This window comes from Schistocerca piceifrons, chromosome 3 (genome assembly GCF_021461385.2).
Source record: "Schistocerca piceifrons isolate TAMUIC-IGC-003096 chromosome 3, iqSchPice1.1, whole genome shotgun sequence".
Lineage (NCBI taxonomy): Eukaryota > Metazoa > Arthropoda > Insecta > Orthoptera > Acrididae > Schistocerca > Schistocerca piceifrons.
The window spans coordinates 454,237,774-454,254,705 of record NC_060140.1 but is presented as its reverse complement, the minus strand read 5'-3'; the positions used below and the strand labels follow the sequence as shown (position 1 = coordinate 454,254,705).

At 43.0% G+C, this 16,932-nt stretch overlaps 1 protein-coding gene across 1 annotated transcript in view; it reads right to left on the bottom strand.

Annotated features, from left to right (window-relative positions):
- LOC124788738 (neuropeptide F receptor-like) overlaps positions 1-14,905 on the bottom strand; it is a 42,383-nt gene extending 27,478 nt beyond the window's left edge. The window contains exon 1 of the mRNA XM_047256021.1: positions 14,816-14,905. Within this exon, the coding sequence (XP_047111977.1) occupies positions 14,816-14,905 (90 nt within the window). The remainder of the gene's footprint in view (positions 1-14,815) is intronic.
- Between the last annotated feature and the right edge of the window lie 2,027 nt (positions 14,906-16,932).

Genomic DNA, 16,932 nt, shown 5'->3' with positions numbered 1-16,932 from the left:
CTTCGGCCCCCAATGCAACTGGAAGGGGACCTCCGAGCTGCTTTTCCAGAAGTACGACCCAGAGTGCATCTGCTTTTTTCACAAATTCAAGGACACGCGTCGCACTAAAAGTGCAATTGTCAAAGAGTTTCCGAAATTTCAATCGTGCTCATTTTTACTCCTGTGTATTTGCTTTTAGGATGATCATTTCGAATACAACAGTTTTAAACTGACTTTTAGGTGTTAATTTTCGTTTTGCGTCTTGTGCGTAGTGGTATTTCAAATACTAACACTTTTTATATAAATTAGAAGCAATACAGATGGAAACAACTAAAATTCGACAATTAACTAATTTGTAAATATATGTAATGAAATTCATGCATTTGCTCAATTCCAATACCCGCACGCATACATCCATGGTTAGTTACAAACTAGTTGTAACCGTTAAATTTGAAAAATTACAAATTTATGATAGTTTTTTAAAAAAATGTTGGTGTGTTCGTTGTTGTAACTGTTAGTATTCCTTCGTTTTAGATTCTGAATACATGTCGTTTTAGACGTAGCTCAGTGTGTGGAAGGATCTGCCGGTACTTACCGTTGCCCAGGGGACGCCCGACTGTACTTGTACAATCTTCTGGGAGGCTCCTTCCTTGTATTGTTGAAACAGATAGTTGTAAAAATTAGAGAAAAACAAAATTTTTGTGGCAAGTGTTAGAAGTACTGAGGAAGGAAAGAAACGTGGGGGGGGGGGGGGGGGGGGTGCGGGCAAAACCACCTGTAATTCTGTAATTCAGAAGAGAACGCCTGCCATAGCCAATGCTAAGCGACGCTGGAGGTGCTGCAAAGAAAGTCACCACTGGAAACGAGTGATTTGGTGAATCACGCTATACCCCCTGTAAATGCGACGGGAAGGTGTTGGTCCGACGAATACCTGACGAACGATACCTACCATTACGTCAACAGCGAGGTGCGGGCGAAGTAGTGTTACGGTACGGTGATGTTTTTCGTGGTTACGGGAAGCCCCCTTATTTCGCTTAGGAAAACGCTAAATCTGGGCGGTTATGGAAACACATTTTACACAATGGTGCTCTGCCTGCAGTAGAGGAACTGTTGGTAGGAGATGACTATTTATATCAGTATGACAAAGTGCCCTGCAATAAAGAAGCATTTATGAGGTTATAATTTGTTTCTGGCTGAATTACATATTCCCACAGCTTCAGCATCGACGAAGTGAACGTTTTGGTGGTGCAGGCGTTATTGTGTGGCGACGCAAAATGTTGCACGAGCGTACTGACCTCCAAATCTTTGGAAAGATACATTTGCCAGCCCATCGATGTTGTGACACACCCTTCGTTCCTTATGTGGATCTTTTAGGGCAAGCATTTGCCCAGACATCCCTTTTATGGAAGCCATTGCGCTACGTATCCTACAGCGCTAGGAACGAGAGGATATTCGGCCTGCCCGTTCCCCCCAACTTAATATACCCTCCAACATGTATGGGTGCGTTGGTAAGACATACTGCAGCAAGTCCACATGGCACCGATGACCACCAACCAGTTGTTTACCGCACTGGTCGAGGAATGGAACGTCCTGTCACAACTACTCCTTAGCAACGTTGTGGCCAGTGTAAGAATACGTTTCCGAGCAATCACTGCCTTCCGTTGTGATCACACACCCTATTACGAACGATGTTCGCGCTTTTGAATTGTCCAGGGGACTATCATGAATAGGATAGCTTCAGTTAATTATCGTCTTTGAACAAAAGTGTCGTTTCGATTCGTCACAATGCGTATTTCATTCAGCTACGTTCTGTAGTGTTCGGTATCAGTTCACATCTACATCTACGTGATTACTCTGCTATTCACAATAAAGTGCCTGGCAGAGGGTTCAATGAACCACCTTCATGCTGTCTCTCTCTCGTTACACTCTAGAACGGCGCGCGGGAAAAACAAGCAATTAAATTTTTCTGTGCGAGCCCTGATTTCTCTTATTTTATCGTGATGATCATTTCTTCCTATGTAAGTGTGTACCGAAAGATTGTTTTCGCAATCGGAAGAGAAAACTGGTGATTGAAATTTCATGAGAAGATCCCGTCGCAACGAAAAACTCATTTGTTTTAATGATTGCCACTCCAATTCACGTATCATGTCTGTGACACTATCTCCCTTATTTCGCGATAATACAAAACGAGCTGCCCTTCTATGTACTTTTCCGATGTCATCCACCAGTCCCACATGATGCGGATCCCATACCGCACAGCAGTACTCTAGAATAGGGCGGACAAGCGTGGTGTAAGCAGTCTCTTTAGTAGATCTGTTGCACCTTCTAAGTGTTCTGCCAATGAATCGCAGTCTTCGGTTTGCTCTACCCACAATATTATCTATGTGATCTTTCCAATTTAGGTTATTTGTAATTGTAATCCCTAAATATTAAGTTGAATTTATAGACTTCAGATTTGTGTGATTTATCACTTAAGCGAAATTTAGCTGATTTCTTTTAGTATCCATGTGAATAACTTCACAATTTTCCTTATTCAGGGTCAATTGCCGCTTTTTGCACCTACAGATATCTTATGTAAATAATTTTGCAAGTCATTTTGAGCATCTGATGACTTTACAAGACGGTAAATGACAGTATCATCTGCAAACAATCTAAATGGGCTCCTCAGATTGTCTCCTATGTCGTTAATATAGATCAGGAACAATAGAGGGCCTATAACACTTCCTTGAGGAACGCCGGATATTACTTCTGTTTTACTCTACGACTTTCCGTCTATTACTACGAACTGTGACCTTTCTGACAGGAAATCACGAATACAGTAGCACACCTGAGGCGATAGTCCGTAGGCACGCAGTTTGGTTTGAAGACGCTTGTGAGGAACGGTGTCGAAAGCCTTATGGAAATCTAAAAATATAGAATGAATTTGACATCCCCTGTCGACAGTACTTATTGCTTAATGAGTGTATAGAGCTAGTTGTGTTTCACAAGAAGAATATTTTCTGAATCCGTGCTGACTACGTATCAATGAATCGTTTTCTTCCAGGTTCTTCATAATGTTCGAATGCAGTATATGTTGTAAAACCCTACTGCAAATCGACGTTAGAGATATAGGCCTGTAATTCTGTGGATTACTCCTACTTCCCTTTTTGGGTATGGATGTGACTTGAGCCCTCGCGTTTCCAGTCTTTAGGTACGGATCTTTCTGTGAGCTAGTGGTTGTATATAATTGCTAAATATGGAGCTAATTTATCAGCATATTCTGAGAGTAACCTGACTGGTTTACAATCTGGACCAGAGGCGTTGCCTTTATTAAGTGATTTAAGCTGCTTTGTTACACCGAGGATATCTACTTCTATGTTTCTCATATTGGCAGTTGTTCTTGATTGGAATTCAGGAATATTTACTTCGTCTTCTTTGGTGAAGGAGTTTCCGAAAACCGTGTTTAATAACTCTGCTTTAGTGGCACTGTCATCAGTGACTTCACCGTTGTTATCGCGCAGTGAACGTATTGATTGCGTCTTGCCACTGGTGTGCTTCATGTATGATCACAATCTCTTTGGGTTTTCTGCCAGATTTCGAGACAGAATTTCGTTGTGGAAATCATTAAAAGCATCTCACATTGAAGTACGCATTGTATTTCTAACTTCTGTAAAACTTTGCTAATGTTGGGGATTTTGCGTTCTTTTAAATTTGGCAAGCTTTTTTCGTTGCTTCTGCAACAACGATCTGACCCGTTTTGTGTACCATGGGGAATCAGTACCATCACTTATTAATTTATGTGGTATATACATCAATTGAGAGATATGTGTATGTATCGCTTGAGCCTTTCCCACAGGTACGCAGGGTCAGCTATCATTAATTGCCACATCCGATTAATGATAGCTGACCCTGCGTACCTGTGGGAAAGGCTCAAGCGATACATAAATACGTATATCTCTCAATTGATGTTGATACTATCACTTTGAAAACATTCCACAACTTTTCTGCACTCACATGATCAGATCGGAAGAAGTGAAGACTGTCTCTTAAAAAGGCCTTAAGAGCATTTTTATCAGCTTTTTTGAAAAGATAAACTTTTCGTTTCTTTTTGATGGTTGTATGTGTTACGGTATTCAGCCTAGCAGCAACTGCCTTGTGGTCGCTAATCCCTGAATTCGTCACAACACTCACTATTTGTCCAGGATTATTTGTTGCTAAAAGGTCAAGTATGCTTTCTATGTGTGAGCAAATTCATCGAGCTACTCTACTTGGCAGTGACACGTCATGCGAAAGTTACTTTCCTGCTTAAGTTTCTGCATAGCGGCGTATCACAATAGAAGACATACTCACAAGCATTGTTTTAAACATTGTCATTCCGATGTCAGTCACATCGAGGTGGTCAGAGGAAGGACCTTCTCTGCCGGCGACGCGAATCTGAACTGATAAACGCGACGGCGCTGCAGGCACGTGCCTCCTCTTGCGAGTTCCAGCTCGTCCTGTTAGCCACCAGTTCCCGCAGCATTTCTCCCACGTGCTCTGCCGAGACTCACCCCCTCCGATGCAGTGTCTGCAGCAAGGCCGATAAATTGTGCGCCCTCGCATTTCGTTGCTTCTCACCTCTCTGCGCGGGGCCTGGACAGGGCGCCGACCTTTAGGCTACCTCCCCCCCCCCCGCCCCCGCCCCGCACCACCCTCTGTCGTCTCCGTGACCTGTTGTATCTCTCACTTTCTACTGCCCCTTTTATTATTTCCTTATTTTGCTATTTTGCTCTCCCGTTCTTGGCAAGTTGCCCCCACGCACAAGTTGTGAAGCCACAGTTCGCGCTATCTGAAAGTAAAAGAGGGCACGGCTCTCCTCTCGACAAAGTCCAACACGAAGAGCCCCTGCTCAGATCCGCACAACCTAAACGCACGCTACTTGCACCTGCTGTCCCGTTCTATTTGCGTGCTACGATGGCTTAGCTGACAGATATGTGTATAAACAGTATGAAATAAGAATTTTAATGTAATATTGTGGAACTTGTCGAGAAATCTACAGCCTTTATGATTAAGCAACACAAAACGAAAGTAGTTTCATGAGACTCTTTATTCAAAGATATTCGACATTATCATACTGTAGCACACAGTCTAATCTGGAAAATATATTTTTGTTGAATATTGTTAATTGACGTATGGAGTGAACATGAAGGACGTTAGGTGACTGATTGACGTCTTAATTTTGTGACCAGATCCTGATTCTGTATAAAGAAATCGACCAGTGCCAGAGGCGCAAATAGGATACCGCTGATGTAGTGCGTGCCCTGGCGGCTGTTTCGTGGTGTCACAGGTTGTTGACTTCTATCCGGAAGCGGTAAGAGAAATGTATCAGACTTAAAAGAACACTTTCCTGAAATACTCATCATTAACGAAAACATGATAAATTACATTTTGCTTTATTCAGGAATGAAAGCATAGGAAACTGACAATGATTTGAGAGGAGACTTCCCTTGAAGTGGGTATTAAAAGAAAACGAAAGGGGTACTTTGTACTGAGAGGATGACGGTGGGGGATGGGTCGGGCGCGAGAAGTTATTGTTTGTGAGTGGCGCCAGCTATCCTAATTTCGGCACTTCTTAGTGCAGTACTATAGATCAGTAACGTATCCCACTGCACGTTACGTAGAAGAATTACGGTAGGAAATATTTCTCTATTTTCTATGTGTGTATCGGAAACATCATTACGTCTTCTTCCGGTATCCTGGTCGTAAAACACCCTATGATTTTCACGTGGTGGAAACTTATTTCTGACTGCTCTAAAGCATGCTCAATACCTTGACACGAGGTTTTATATATATATTCGTCGAAAAAGGATTTGTCGTATTCTTTAACTATATTAATGTTTGCTTACTGCGTTCTAAACGTATGGCAAAACAGACTGTAGCTTAAGTAAAATGTTTTCTTAAGGAAATTTTTGTACTAAGGCCTGACAAAGTAGAAAGTATTTCGCTTGGACGTCTCATGTCTGTATAAACAGTGAATGGATGATGCGTCGAGTGAGAAGGTCGAGTCTGTCGCTGCTTATTTGCATTTCTACACCTTCGTCAACAACTATATATAAAAAATGGTTCAAATGGCTGTAAGCAGTATGGGACTTAAGATCTGAGGTCATCAGCCCCGTCATCAGTTCCCTACAGTTAGAACTACTTAAACCTAACTAACCTAAGGACATGACACACATCCATTTCCGAGAATGGATTCAAACCTACGACCGTAGCAGCTGCGCGGTTCCGGGCTGAAGCGCCTAGAACCGCTCGGCCACGGCGGCCGGCAACTATATACAACGTCTACATCTACAGGGTGTTTCAGAACCTCAATGACGAAACTTGAGGATTGATCGTTCACACAAAGAGGATCGTTTTCTAATTAAGGGTCATATCGTATTAAATGCGCTCTGAAGGTTATAGCAATGGTAAAATACGAGAGGAAAAAATTGCTGTTTATTATTATTATTAGTCATATGCTAACGCCCTGCCAACAACTTGCTGCAGTGGTAGCACCGGTGCCCGTCAGATCACCGAAACTAAGCGCTGTGAGGCTTGGCTAGCACCTGGATGGGTCACCGTCTGGATCTTCCGAGAACTGTTGGCTAGTGGTGTGCACTCAGCCTCTGTGAGAAAAATTGAGGAGCTACTTGACTGAGAAGTAGCGGCGGCTCCGGTCACGAAAACACAACGCTCGGTAGGGCAGTACGCTGACCACACGCCCACCACCTCCACCCCCCCCCCCCCCACCGCCCACCATCTCACATTCGCCACATTCGCATCCAGTGACGCCTACAGGCTGAGGGTGAATTTTGGGCCTTAAGAGACCTGTTAGGACAGAGGTCCATGTTCTAACAGTAATTTGCACAAATAGTTCAAACACTACGCCACGTGTCTTAATACATCTGCACACCGTATCAATGCTCTTCCAAACATGAGTACGTCAGGATTCTGTCGGATTTGGTGGAGTCCGTCAGCGATTCGGGCTATCAGCTCAGCTACAGTGGTAATTGGAGTAACGTGAACCACACTCCTGTGAAGTAATAAATGGGCTTCAAGTCAGGTGAACGCTCTGGAAAAGCAAGAGGTCCTCCTCGTTCTAAGCAATGTTACCCAAAGTCGACAATTAGCTGTGCTCGTGTATCAACGCGGAAGAGTACTGGGGCTCCATCGATCTGGAACCAGAGGACTCTGCGCAGTTACAGAAATGCTGACTGTAGGGACTGCAAGTAAGCTCCTCTAGTTAACCTAGGTGCCAACATGTTTATAGAAAACCCTCTCTCATGCGATCTAACCGCAACCGCATGAGGGTTGTTTTAGTCCCAGATGTGGCTTTTCTTGCTGTTCAAATACCTGTCCCGTATAAGGGAGGCCTCATCTGCAAACAAAACTCAAATGGCTCTGAGCACTATGGGACTCCACATCTTAGGTCATAAGTCCCCTAGAGCTTAGAACTACTTAAACCTAACTAACCTAAGGACATCACACACACCCATGCCCGAGGAAGGATTCGAACCTGCGACCGTAGCAGTCCCGCGGTTCCGGACTGCAGCGCCAGAACCGCACAGCCACCGCGGCCGGCTGCAAACAAAACATATATATGAAACGCAGCATCATTCACTCTTAGGTGTAAGAACCGCTGCCCAAATTGGTTACGATGTGAGTAATCAACTGGTTCTACAATATGCACTCTTTGAAGATAGTACGTATGTGAGTTGTGCTCCCGTAATAGTTTCGATATAGATACTGAACATGTTGCCATAGCTGCTTGAAGGTTCATTGCTAAATTTATGTATTACTTGACCCTCAAAATCTAGTGTTCTCACGTCACACGTGTCACCACAAACATCCTGAGGATGTGTACTACCTGTTTCAGTAAGAGCTCATATACTCCACCAACGGTATTGTGCTGTTGGTGTCCTCTGTTAGGAATCAGAATTTCGTATATATGGAAATGCTCTTCCATTTCCTCTCGTCTCACCGTAACACATAATCATACACACATTAAAAATTGTCTTGCATCTACACTGTTCCGAAAGTTCCGGAACCTGTACAGAAAATTGGAATAGAGATCAACATAAACATCATTTCAGCCCTTTTTATTGCCCGTGAAAACCACACATTGCATGTTGCACCCCATACAGTGAGACCCTCAGAGGTGGTTTTCCAGATTTATGTACACATTTGTATCTCTAATACTCAGTAGCACGTCCTCTTGCATTGATGCATGCCTGTATTCGTCGTGGCATACTATCCAAAAGTTCATCAAGGCACTGTTGGTCCAGATTGTCCCACTCCTCAATGGCGATTCGGCGTAGATCCCTGAGAGTGGTTGGTGGGTCTCGTTGTCGATAAACGGCCCTTTTCAATCCATCCCAGGCTGTTTCGATACGGTTCATGTCTAGAGAAAATGCTGGCCACTCTAGTCGAGGGATGTCGTTATCCTGAAGGAAGTCATTCACAAGCTGTGCACGATGAGGCGCAAATTGTCGTCCATGAAGGCGATTGCCTCGCCAATATGTTGCCGATATGGTTGCACTAACGGTCGGAGAATGGGATTCACGTATCGTGCAGCCACTAAGGTGAAATCCATAACTACAAACGGCGTACGTCGGCTCTATATAATGCCACCCAAAAACAGCAGGACAGTGTGTCTAAGGCGTTCAGCCTGACCAGGTTGCCTCCAAAATCGTGTCCGACCATTATGTCGTTGAGCGACACCCTTCGGTGAAGAGAACGTGATGCCAATCCTGAGCGATCCTTTCGGCATTTTGTTGTGCTCATCTGTACCCCGCTGCATGGTTTTTTGGTTGCAAAGATGAACCTCGCCATGGATGTCGGGGGTGAAGTTGCGTGTCATGTACCCTGCTGCGAACAGTGTGAGTCGTAACACGACGTACTGGGCTGCACGAAAAGCATTATTCAACATGGTGGCGTTGCTGTCAGGGTTCCTCCGAGCCATAATCCGTAGGTAGCGGTCATCCTCTGCAGTAGTAGCCCTTGGCCTGCCTGAGCAAGGCATGTCATCGAGAGTTCCTCTCTCTCTCTCTCTGTATCTCCTCCATGTTCGAACAACAACGCTTTGGTTCACTCCGAGACGCCTGGAGACTTCCCTTGGTGAGAGCCCTTGCTAGCACAAAGTAACAACGCGGACGCGATCGAACAGAGGCATTGACCGTCCAGGCGCGGTTGAATTACAGAGCTGTGTACCACCTTCCTGGTGGAATGGCTAGATATGATCGGCTGTAGGACCCCCTCCGTCTAATAGACTGTGCTCATCTATGTTTGTTTACATCTCTGGGCGGGGTTAGTGACATCTCTGAAGAGTCAAAGGGACTGTGTCTGTGGCATAAAATCCACAGTAAACGTCCTTCTTCAGGAGTTATAAGAACCGGGGTCATGCAAAACGTGATGTATGTGTTAATTACCTCACCGAGCCCATACTTCAGTACTCCACTGAGTGCTAACAGCAAGAAATTCTGAATTCAGAAATAATTAGGTGCACGTTACTGAACAGATAGTGTTAGAACAACACAGTCTTAGAGATAGGACTGCTACGATTCCAAGGAATAACAATTTCGAGGAGGAGCTGCGCAGCAGATCGCTAGATAGCGGTGCGCATCTTGACGATCCGTTTAAATCATAAAAGGCGGTCTAAAACGTATGTGTTTCTGAACAAATAAGAATCATCTTTGAGTGAACTATGATCCTTCAATATTTGTCGGTGAGGTCCTGAAACACCCTGTGTACCCCGAAGCCATCCTTGTGCGGCGCAAGGTAATTCGTATACCGCTGGCAATGGCTCCTGCTCTTCCAGTCACGGATGGCAGTCTGGCAGGTCATCTGCTTGCTCTGTATGAGCTATAATCTCTATGTTTGACCACTGTGATATTTTCGCGAGTTATATGTAAAAGAATAATGTAGGTCGACTTTTATAGGAACGTTAACTCTTGGAATTTTTAACAGTTCACCATACCGTGACGGAAAGCGCTTCTGTTATGACGTCAGACTCTGGTACTGAATAAACGTATCGATGATGACTTTGCGCTGGCTAAACGGACGGAACGAAACGCTCTGCTCCTCTCCTGAGAGTCTCTGTTTCCTCTATATATTCTACTTGGTAACAATCGCAGAGTGAGGAACAGTTCATAAGAAACAGTCAAATATCTTGGTACGTACCTCTCCCGTGAGTGGACTGTATCTTTGATGATTCATCGAAATGGTATCTGCCTTTTCAGCGGTGTGTTTAATGTCGTCGTTCAGTTTTAAATAGGTTAGCACCTAAATCTATTTAATGGTTGTGACTATCTGCAGTGATTTTCCGGCAATCGTGTGATAAAACATTCATACGTCTTTCTGCTTGTTTATGGGCAGTACATTACTTTTTCGGACCACTTCTGCGTTTAGTGTATATCCTCTCGATCTTCTGCAGGTCTTTCGATATTTCGCTGTAATTTTCTAGCGTTGAGACGTAAATAGTGACGATTGTATAACATAGTCCTTAGCTCAATGATCTTCTAATCGGACTCTAAGTTGTTTGGAAATAACCACAGCTCGCTACATGAACTTGTGAGAAAGAAAAATGTCAGGGTTACGGCCATTGCGAAGGTGTTAAGAAACTTATCCTAAACCTCCACGCCGGTTCTCGTAGCAAAGCAAACCCGCTGAAAATTCCCTGTATTCATTGGCAGTCATGTACTTATGACAGTTGCTAAAAGCTCTACGTAACATTTTCCAGACAGTCCGTTAATGTTTCGCTTTTATATCGTGTCCGTAAATTAGACCTCAAAGCTACTGGTGTCAAATATATTCAAATATCTTTACTCACTGTTTGAAGATTTTCAGTCGAGTGCTTTTTCTCTCGTCTTAAAGGTCTGCATTCATGCAAGTACCGCTAATGACTGCAGAATTAGCAAACAAAAGCTGCCTCCGCTACGCATTGTACCCGTACACAGCATCGATCTGGCACCGTAACGCAGATTTCTCCTAGGCTGCAGGCTTGTGCGTTGTGTATCTTAGCGGGTCACTGCAGAGAAGAATTTCTAGCGTGTAACGTGAATACCATGTCGGCAGTTAGTATATTCTACGATACTGTTAGACATTTTATGAGGACAGATAATGACATAAGAAAAAGATGGAATGAAGATTCGGTTTAACGTTCCACCGACATCGAGAAAATTCGAATGCGAGACCAGTGTGCTACTAATAACTGTGCCATCTCCGTCGGTAGTGATGCATTCGTTACAATGTGCTCTTTACATGACATATGAGACATCCACAGAGGTTTAACAAGAGGCAATAGGATTCCATTGAACAAAGTGTACCAGAATCTCTCCAAGATGGATGTACTAGCGAATATTAGTAGCAAATTACATGTAATAGAATAGAAGATTGTACTGTTATTGAGATTTACGGAGAGAGAAAGAGCAGTCTCGTCAGGCATTTCTTATCCAAGACTCTTTGTTAGTGTCATTGATATTGATCCCCGCATTCTAATTTTTCTGTCGAATGAGCCTGATTCTCTTATTTATCCTGTCTCTCATAATTTTATTTCGTTTCTCAAACGGTTTATTTTAGTCACATCTACCAAAATCCTTCTGTGCATCTGCATCACACGTTTTCCTGCGACCACATTTCAGACTGGTTCAAATGGCTCTGAGCACTATGGGACTTAACATCTGAGGTCATCAGTCCCGTAGAACGTAAAACTACTTAAGCTTAACTAACCTAAGGACATTACACACATCCACGCCCAAGGCAGGATTCGAACCTGCGATCGTAGCGGTCGCGCGGTTCCAGACTGAAGCGCCAAGAACCGCTCGGCCACAGCAGCCGGCGACCTCATTTCCTCTCATGTTTAAGTAGGTAATCTAGGAAGTAACTTCAACTCATACACCATCCCAGCCAGTTAGCTTTAGGTAAGGACGATCTTGCACAACCGAGCGAGGTGGCGCAGTGGTTAGCACACTGGACTCGCATTCGGGAGGACGACGGTTCAATCCCGTCTCCAGCTATCCTGATTTAGGTTTTCCGTGATTTCCCTAAATCGTTTCAGGCAAATGCCGGGATGGTTCCTTTGAAAGGGCACGGCCGATATCCTTCCCCATCCTTCCCTAACCTGAGCTTGCGCTCCGTCTCTAATGACCTCGTTGTCGATGGGACGTTAAAACAACACTAACCTAACCTAACCTAACCTTGCACAGATGCGACTTTCACAGTTAAGCAGATAATAGGAAAAATAAGGGAATATCACCATGAAACTCATATAGCTTTTATTGATTACTGAAGAGCATTCCACTGAGTGACTAGGGAAAAATTATGGGACATTACGTTTCAAAGTTGACGTACGAATCACCAAAATAAAGTACTGAAACTTATACATTAAGTTGCAACGATCAGTGCACATGTTGGAAACGGAACGTATAGCAAAAATATTCCTACGTCAGGCGGAGTTGCAGCTGGACGCCTGACGCCTGTTTTGTTTATGATTTCTATAGGTAATTTGATTAGGTGATGAGTGTAATAAATTATCGGAGGCAATTGTATTGCGTCAGACTTTATGCTTAAGATGATGCTATTTGCTGATAATCAGATAAATAAAACTGAAAACGAGCTGCCAAGAGCGCTACAATGTTAAGCGAAAAAAATTTCTACTTTCCACAAATAAAACATAAACAGTGGCATTAAAAGGTAAATCTAATGTTAGAACCAAAATTGTAATCAGTGATTGTGTATTAGAAGTGCTTAGGAGTTTTAATTCCTTAGGAAAACATGAAGTTATAAATGTGTAAATGATTTTTGTAAATTAGTTACTCATATTCTAGCAAACATGCAGTACAATAAATAGAATCCTAAAAACTAAACCAGAAAAGAAATACAAAAGACGCTCTACAAAGTAATGGTTGTGCCATCTTTTCTCTATGGAACATGTACAGTATGTTAAGTAAGATCATGGCTGGGTTAATCAGTAGAAAAATGTATTTGAAAACAAACTAGATATATACTTGCAACCTAAATGAAGAAAAGAAAAATGCAATTAGATTAATAATCTGTCCGGCCACCCCCAGCGTCGATAATTACATGCGTCTCGGAGGCATGTTTGAAACAAAGTTTTTGGCGTATTTATGTGGAAGAGCTCTCCTAATGCGTCTAATTTACGTTGATGGCTGTTTCAAAGTGAATTTACTTGCGCTTAACGCAATGTTAAGAAAAGGTTTGAAGAAAAAAGATTAATAATCACCTTTTCTCCATTTTTGGGGTCACTCTACCGACTGACATGTGTTCTTCAAAGTCATCCATGTTTATAACCAATTTATAGCGTGTTCCCCCTTTTGTATAGATGATATTGATTTCTCATTATACTTAGACGCCGCAGTATGAACCATTTTCGGACCTTTGAATTGGCTGCAGAGAAACACAGCCTCAAAAAGCAACCCGTAAGCTGCACCCATGTCTCTTCTTGTATATCTTTAAGTAGTAACTTGTACCTGAATTTTGGTTGCTGCCTACTTGAATAATCAGCTTCTGCACCAGTTGGTGACGTTCTACAATTTCGAGGAAGTTATTGTTCTCTAAGGTTTAAAATACGACTCTGTTAGTTACTTGGCCGTATTACGGATAGCTTTGACCCCAAGTTTTCGTAGTTTTTCATACCTAAGGGACAACTGTTGTAAGTAAATAAGATCAAATAGCAATCTGTTTTTCGTGAGAAAAGGAAATTGCTTGGTACACAAACTTCCTGAAAACTACACGTCCTGCTACATCAAAATTTGACAGTGGAGTTCATCACCATACTTTTGTACAAGAACATAATCCAATGACTGTAATTAATAAACTATCAGAGGTTGTTACTTATTGAATGAAAACTATAGAGAAAGCATTTCTTTTCCTGTATTTTAGTGAGCTTTGTGCACTTACAATTCTGTCGATTGATAGACGGCGACGACAATGACCTTCACCAATGAAGTTCACCTCCTTTTCCAAAAACAAGATATTTCTATTCTTCACTTCCAGAAAATTTGTATACATAAATGTTTGGCAACTCTCAGACATACTTTACTCGGTTTTATCACTAAAATATCAATACGTTTGAGCGACGGCCTAGCAACACGTCCTCTTTCCACAAGATACACATTAACAGTCCTCTTTTTTCTTTAATAAATTTTTTTTTGAGTCCATACTCAAAGATGCACAACTACTATCGTTGCAAGCATTGCGCGCTAAAGAGTTTCTTCCTGTCCAGGTGCGCTTCACTTCACTTCAAGTACTTTTTGAATCACATTTACGGTATTATTTATATACATTACTGAGCTTCTCAGAATAAAATCAGGCATAAATTACTTTAAAAAAAGCAGTGAGACACACATAACATTACAGGATCACCAGAACACTGTTGTACTATGAGCCTAAGGAAACGTTGGTCAGATCTGTTTTGAAGCAACGTTGGCTAAACCATGAAGTGCAGAATAAGAAGAAGAAGAAGAAATAAAAGGCTAACCCTATTTTAGCACTTGTGTCGAGTATATTAAAATTCCATCAAGACACCCTGTTCCACGCTTCAGTTGAAAGTCTTGCACGTTATGTGTAGCATGTATTACGAAACAACTTGAAGGTGGCAGCTGTCAACGTCAGTAGTACGGCCTCTCGCTACTGCGACGTGGGTTGCCGGAGTGTCAGGCGTGTGGCGGCGACGGCCGTCTCACCAGTGCGCGGCAGCTGCGGCCGACGCCTCAGAACAGCACAACACAACACAGCACAGCATGGAGGTCCACAGCAGAGCTCAACATGCGACCCCGGCGCGGCGCGGCGTGGCGTGGCGTCCAGGCCGGGCCTAATTTACGGCGCGTCGCGGCCGCCGGGCCACTTCATCAGCCGCTGTCAGCGCGGCGCCGGCCGGGTCCTCTGCAAGCCTCTTACGCATGCCGCCCATTCTCGCACACTGGCCATTGGCGAGCCTTACGCGTTGACACTCCAGCCAGCATTACACGTCGACAGCACGCATGCTACCTGGACTGTGAGATCTGTCATCTACTGTGCGTACGCGCGCGTTCTCACATCTACGCCTGCAGCTAATTCAAGAATGCCGCTTAGCGCAGGGAGGGTCCTTCTGCGGCGCTCGTTGCTTATTGAAATGAGTTCGAGTTGACGAACCGGGCGAATTTGACGTTATTAAACTCCAGCATACGAACTATCGTGAAAAATATATTTTTCGTCACTCATGTCTTAATCATATTTGATGGTATTATGACAGACCTTTTCGAGATGAGCCGAGTCAAGTCATTGTCAGAACCAGCATATTATTAGGAAATCAGCAAGACCAGTCATCATCTAATCGTCGCATTCATGTTGTAGATGTAGATTTAATCACTAAACACTTGAGGGTATACACTAAGAATACCAGTATTATTCATTCGTCCTGTTGCAAGGTATTTTGAGAAAAAAAAAAGAAAACATTTTGAATATGGATATCGCATAGCCGAAATTGGTAGTTCTGTTCAAAATAACCTTGCGGACAAGACAAAAAAATAGTTATTTACTTCATATGGTCCATCTTCTTCGTTTGTTAGTGCCTTGGCCCGCATGTTGCGCAGGGTCGGCATGGCTAAGGTCAGATTTGGCGTAGTTAATTTTAAGGGGTGGCAGGATGCCCTTCCTGCCGCCAAACCATACCCCACGGGACGGAATGAGTGTACCCCAGGTGTCTGCGTCAACTGTAACCTATTAAATAGTGTGAACGTATTTCAAATGTCTGCGAGTCGTGTAAATGAGGCGGGACACGCGACCAGCCCGGTATTCACATAGTGGGATGTGAAAGACCTCCTAAAAACCACATCTAGGCTGGCCAGCACACCGGCCCTCGTCGTTAATCCGCCGGGCGGATTCGATCCGGGGCCAGCGCACCTACCAGAGTGCAGGAAGCAGCGCATTAGCGCTCTCGGCTAACCTAGGGAGTATCATATGGTCTATCTCCGAACTGTAAATTAACGTAAAATTACATACATATACCACTAATGGATCTTTACGTCTAACATATAAATGGTTTCTAAGATTTCTTAAGTCACTAGTGAATCAAACGGAATAGAGACAGCTTTAGAACCAGTAGCTTGTTATGAAAGTAACATGTCAACCCGTCATCTGGTGGTTACGTGCTGTAAAACTGTTGTCTGTGTCCGTCACGTAGATTTTACCACTGAACACTTCAGAGTATATGCTACGAGTACCATTTCTTATTCATTTGTCCTGAATTCAAAGTATTTTGGAGAAAGGTTCTGAAGATGGTTTTCACATAACCCGAACAGACTAATTTGTTGAAAAACTCTTGCGATCAAGACAAAAGGGAAAAAACCGTTATTTTATGTAAAATTGTTCACATAAACCATTTTTGCACCTCCACGTTTAAGAAACACGTGATTTCTAGGATTTCTTAGTGATTAGTGAATCAAAGAATGTGAAATAAACTCAATGTGAAGCTTTCATCATCAAAAATATCATCAGTAAAGAACAAAATTAGTGGAACTGAGTTTTCAAGACTGCATATAATCTTATTTACAATTCGTATTTTACGGATCTCTGAGTTCTGAATTTTAACAGTAATTGGTTCTGTTGTAGAGTCGTCGACTCACCATGTTATGGTTACGTTTAACACACTAACAGAGGTATATAGTTAGAAACTATGTGTTCGCCTTTAGACAAAGTTAACTGTCGGCGCTAAATTCCTGGATTTCATTCATCCAGTATTTGAGAGTGATAGCACTTAGTGACTCCCAAATACTTTACATATAGTTCAAAACCTCTACTTGACATTTTGTAGCTGACACCCCCATCAAAACGATCAAAGGAAAAGTTTATCTCTTAATCGCGCGTTTTTACTGTTAGTGCAGTACAATTTCATAATCATGCACGATATTTTGATTTATTACTTCTTTACTACCGACTCTATTCGCAACGGAGTTTGCG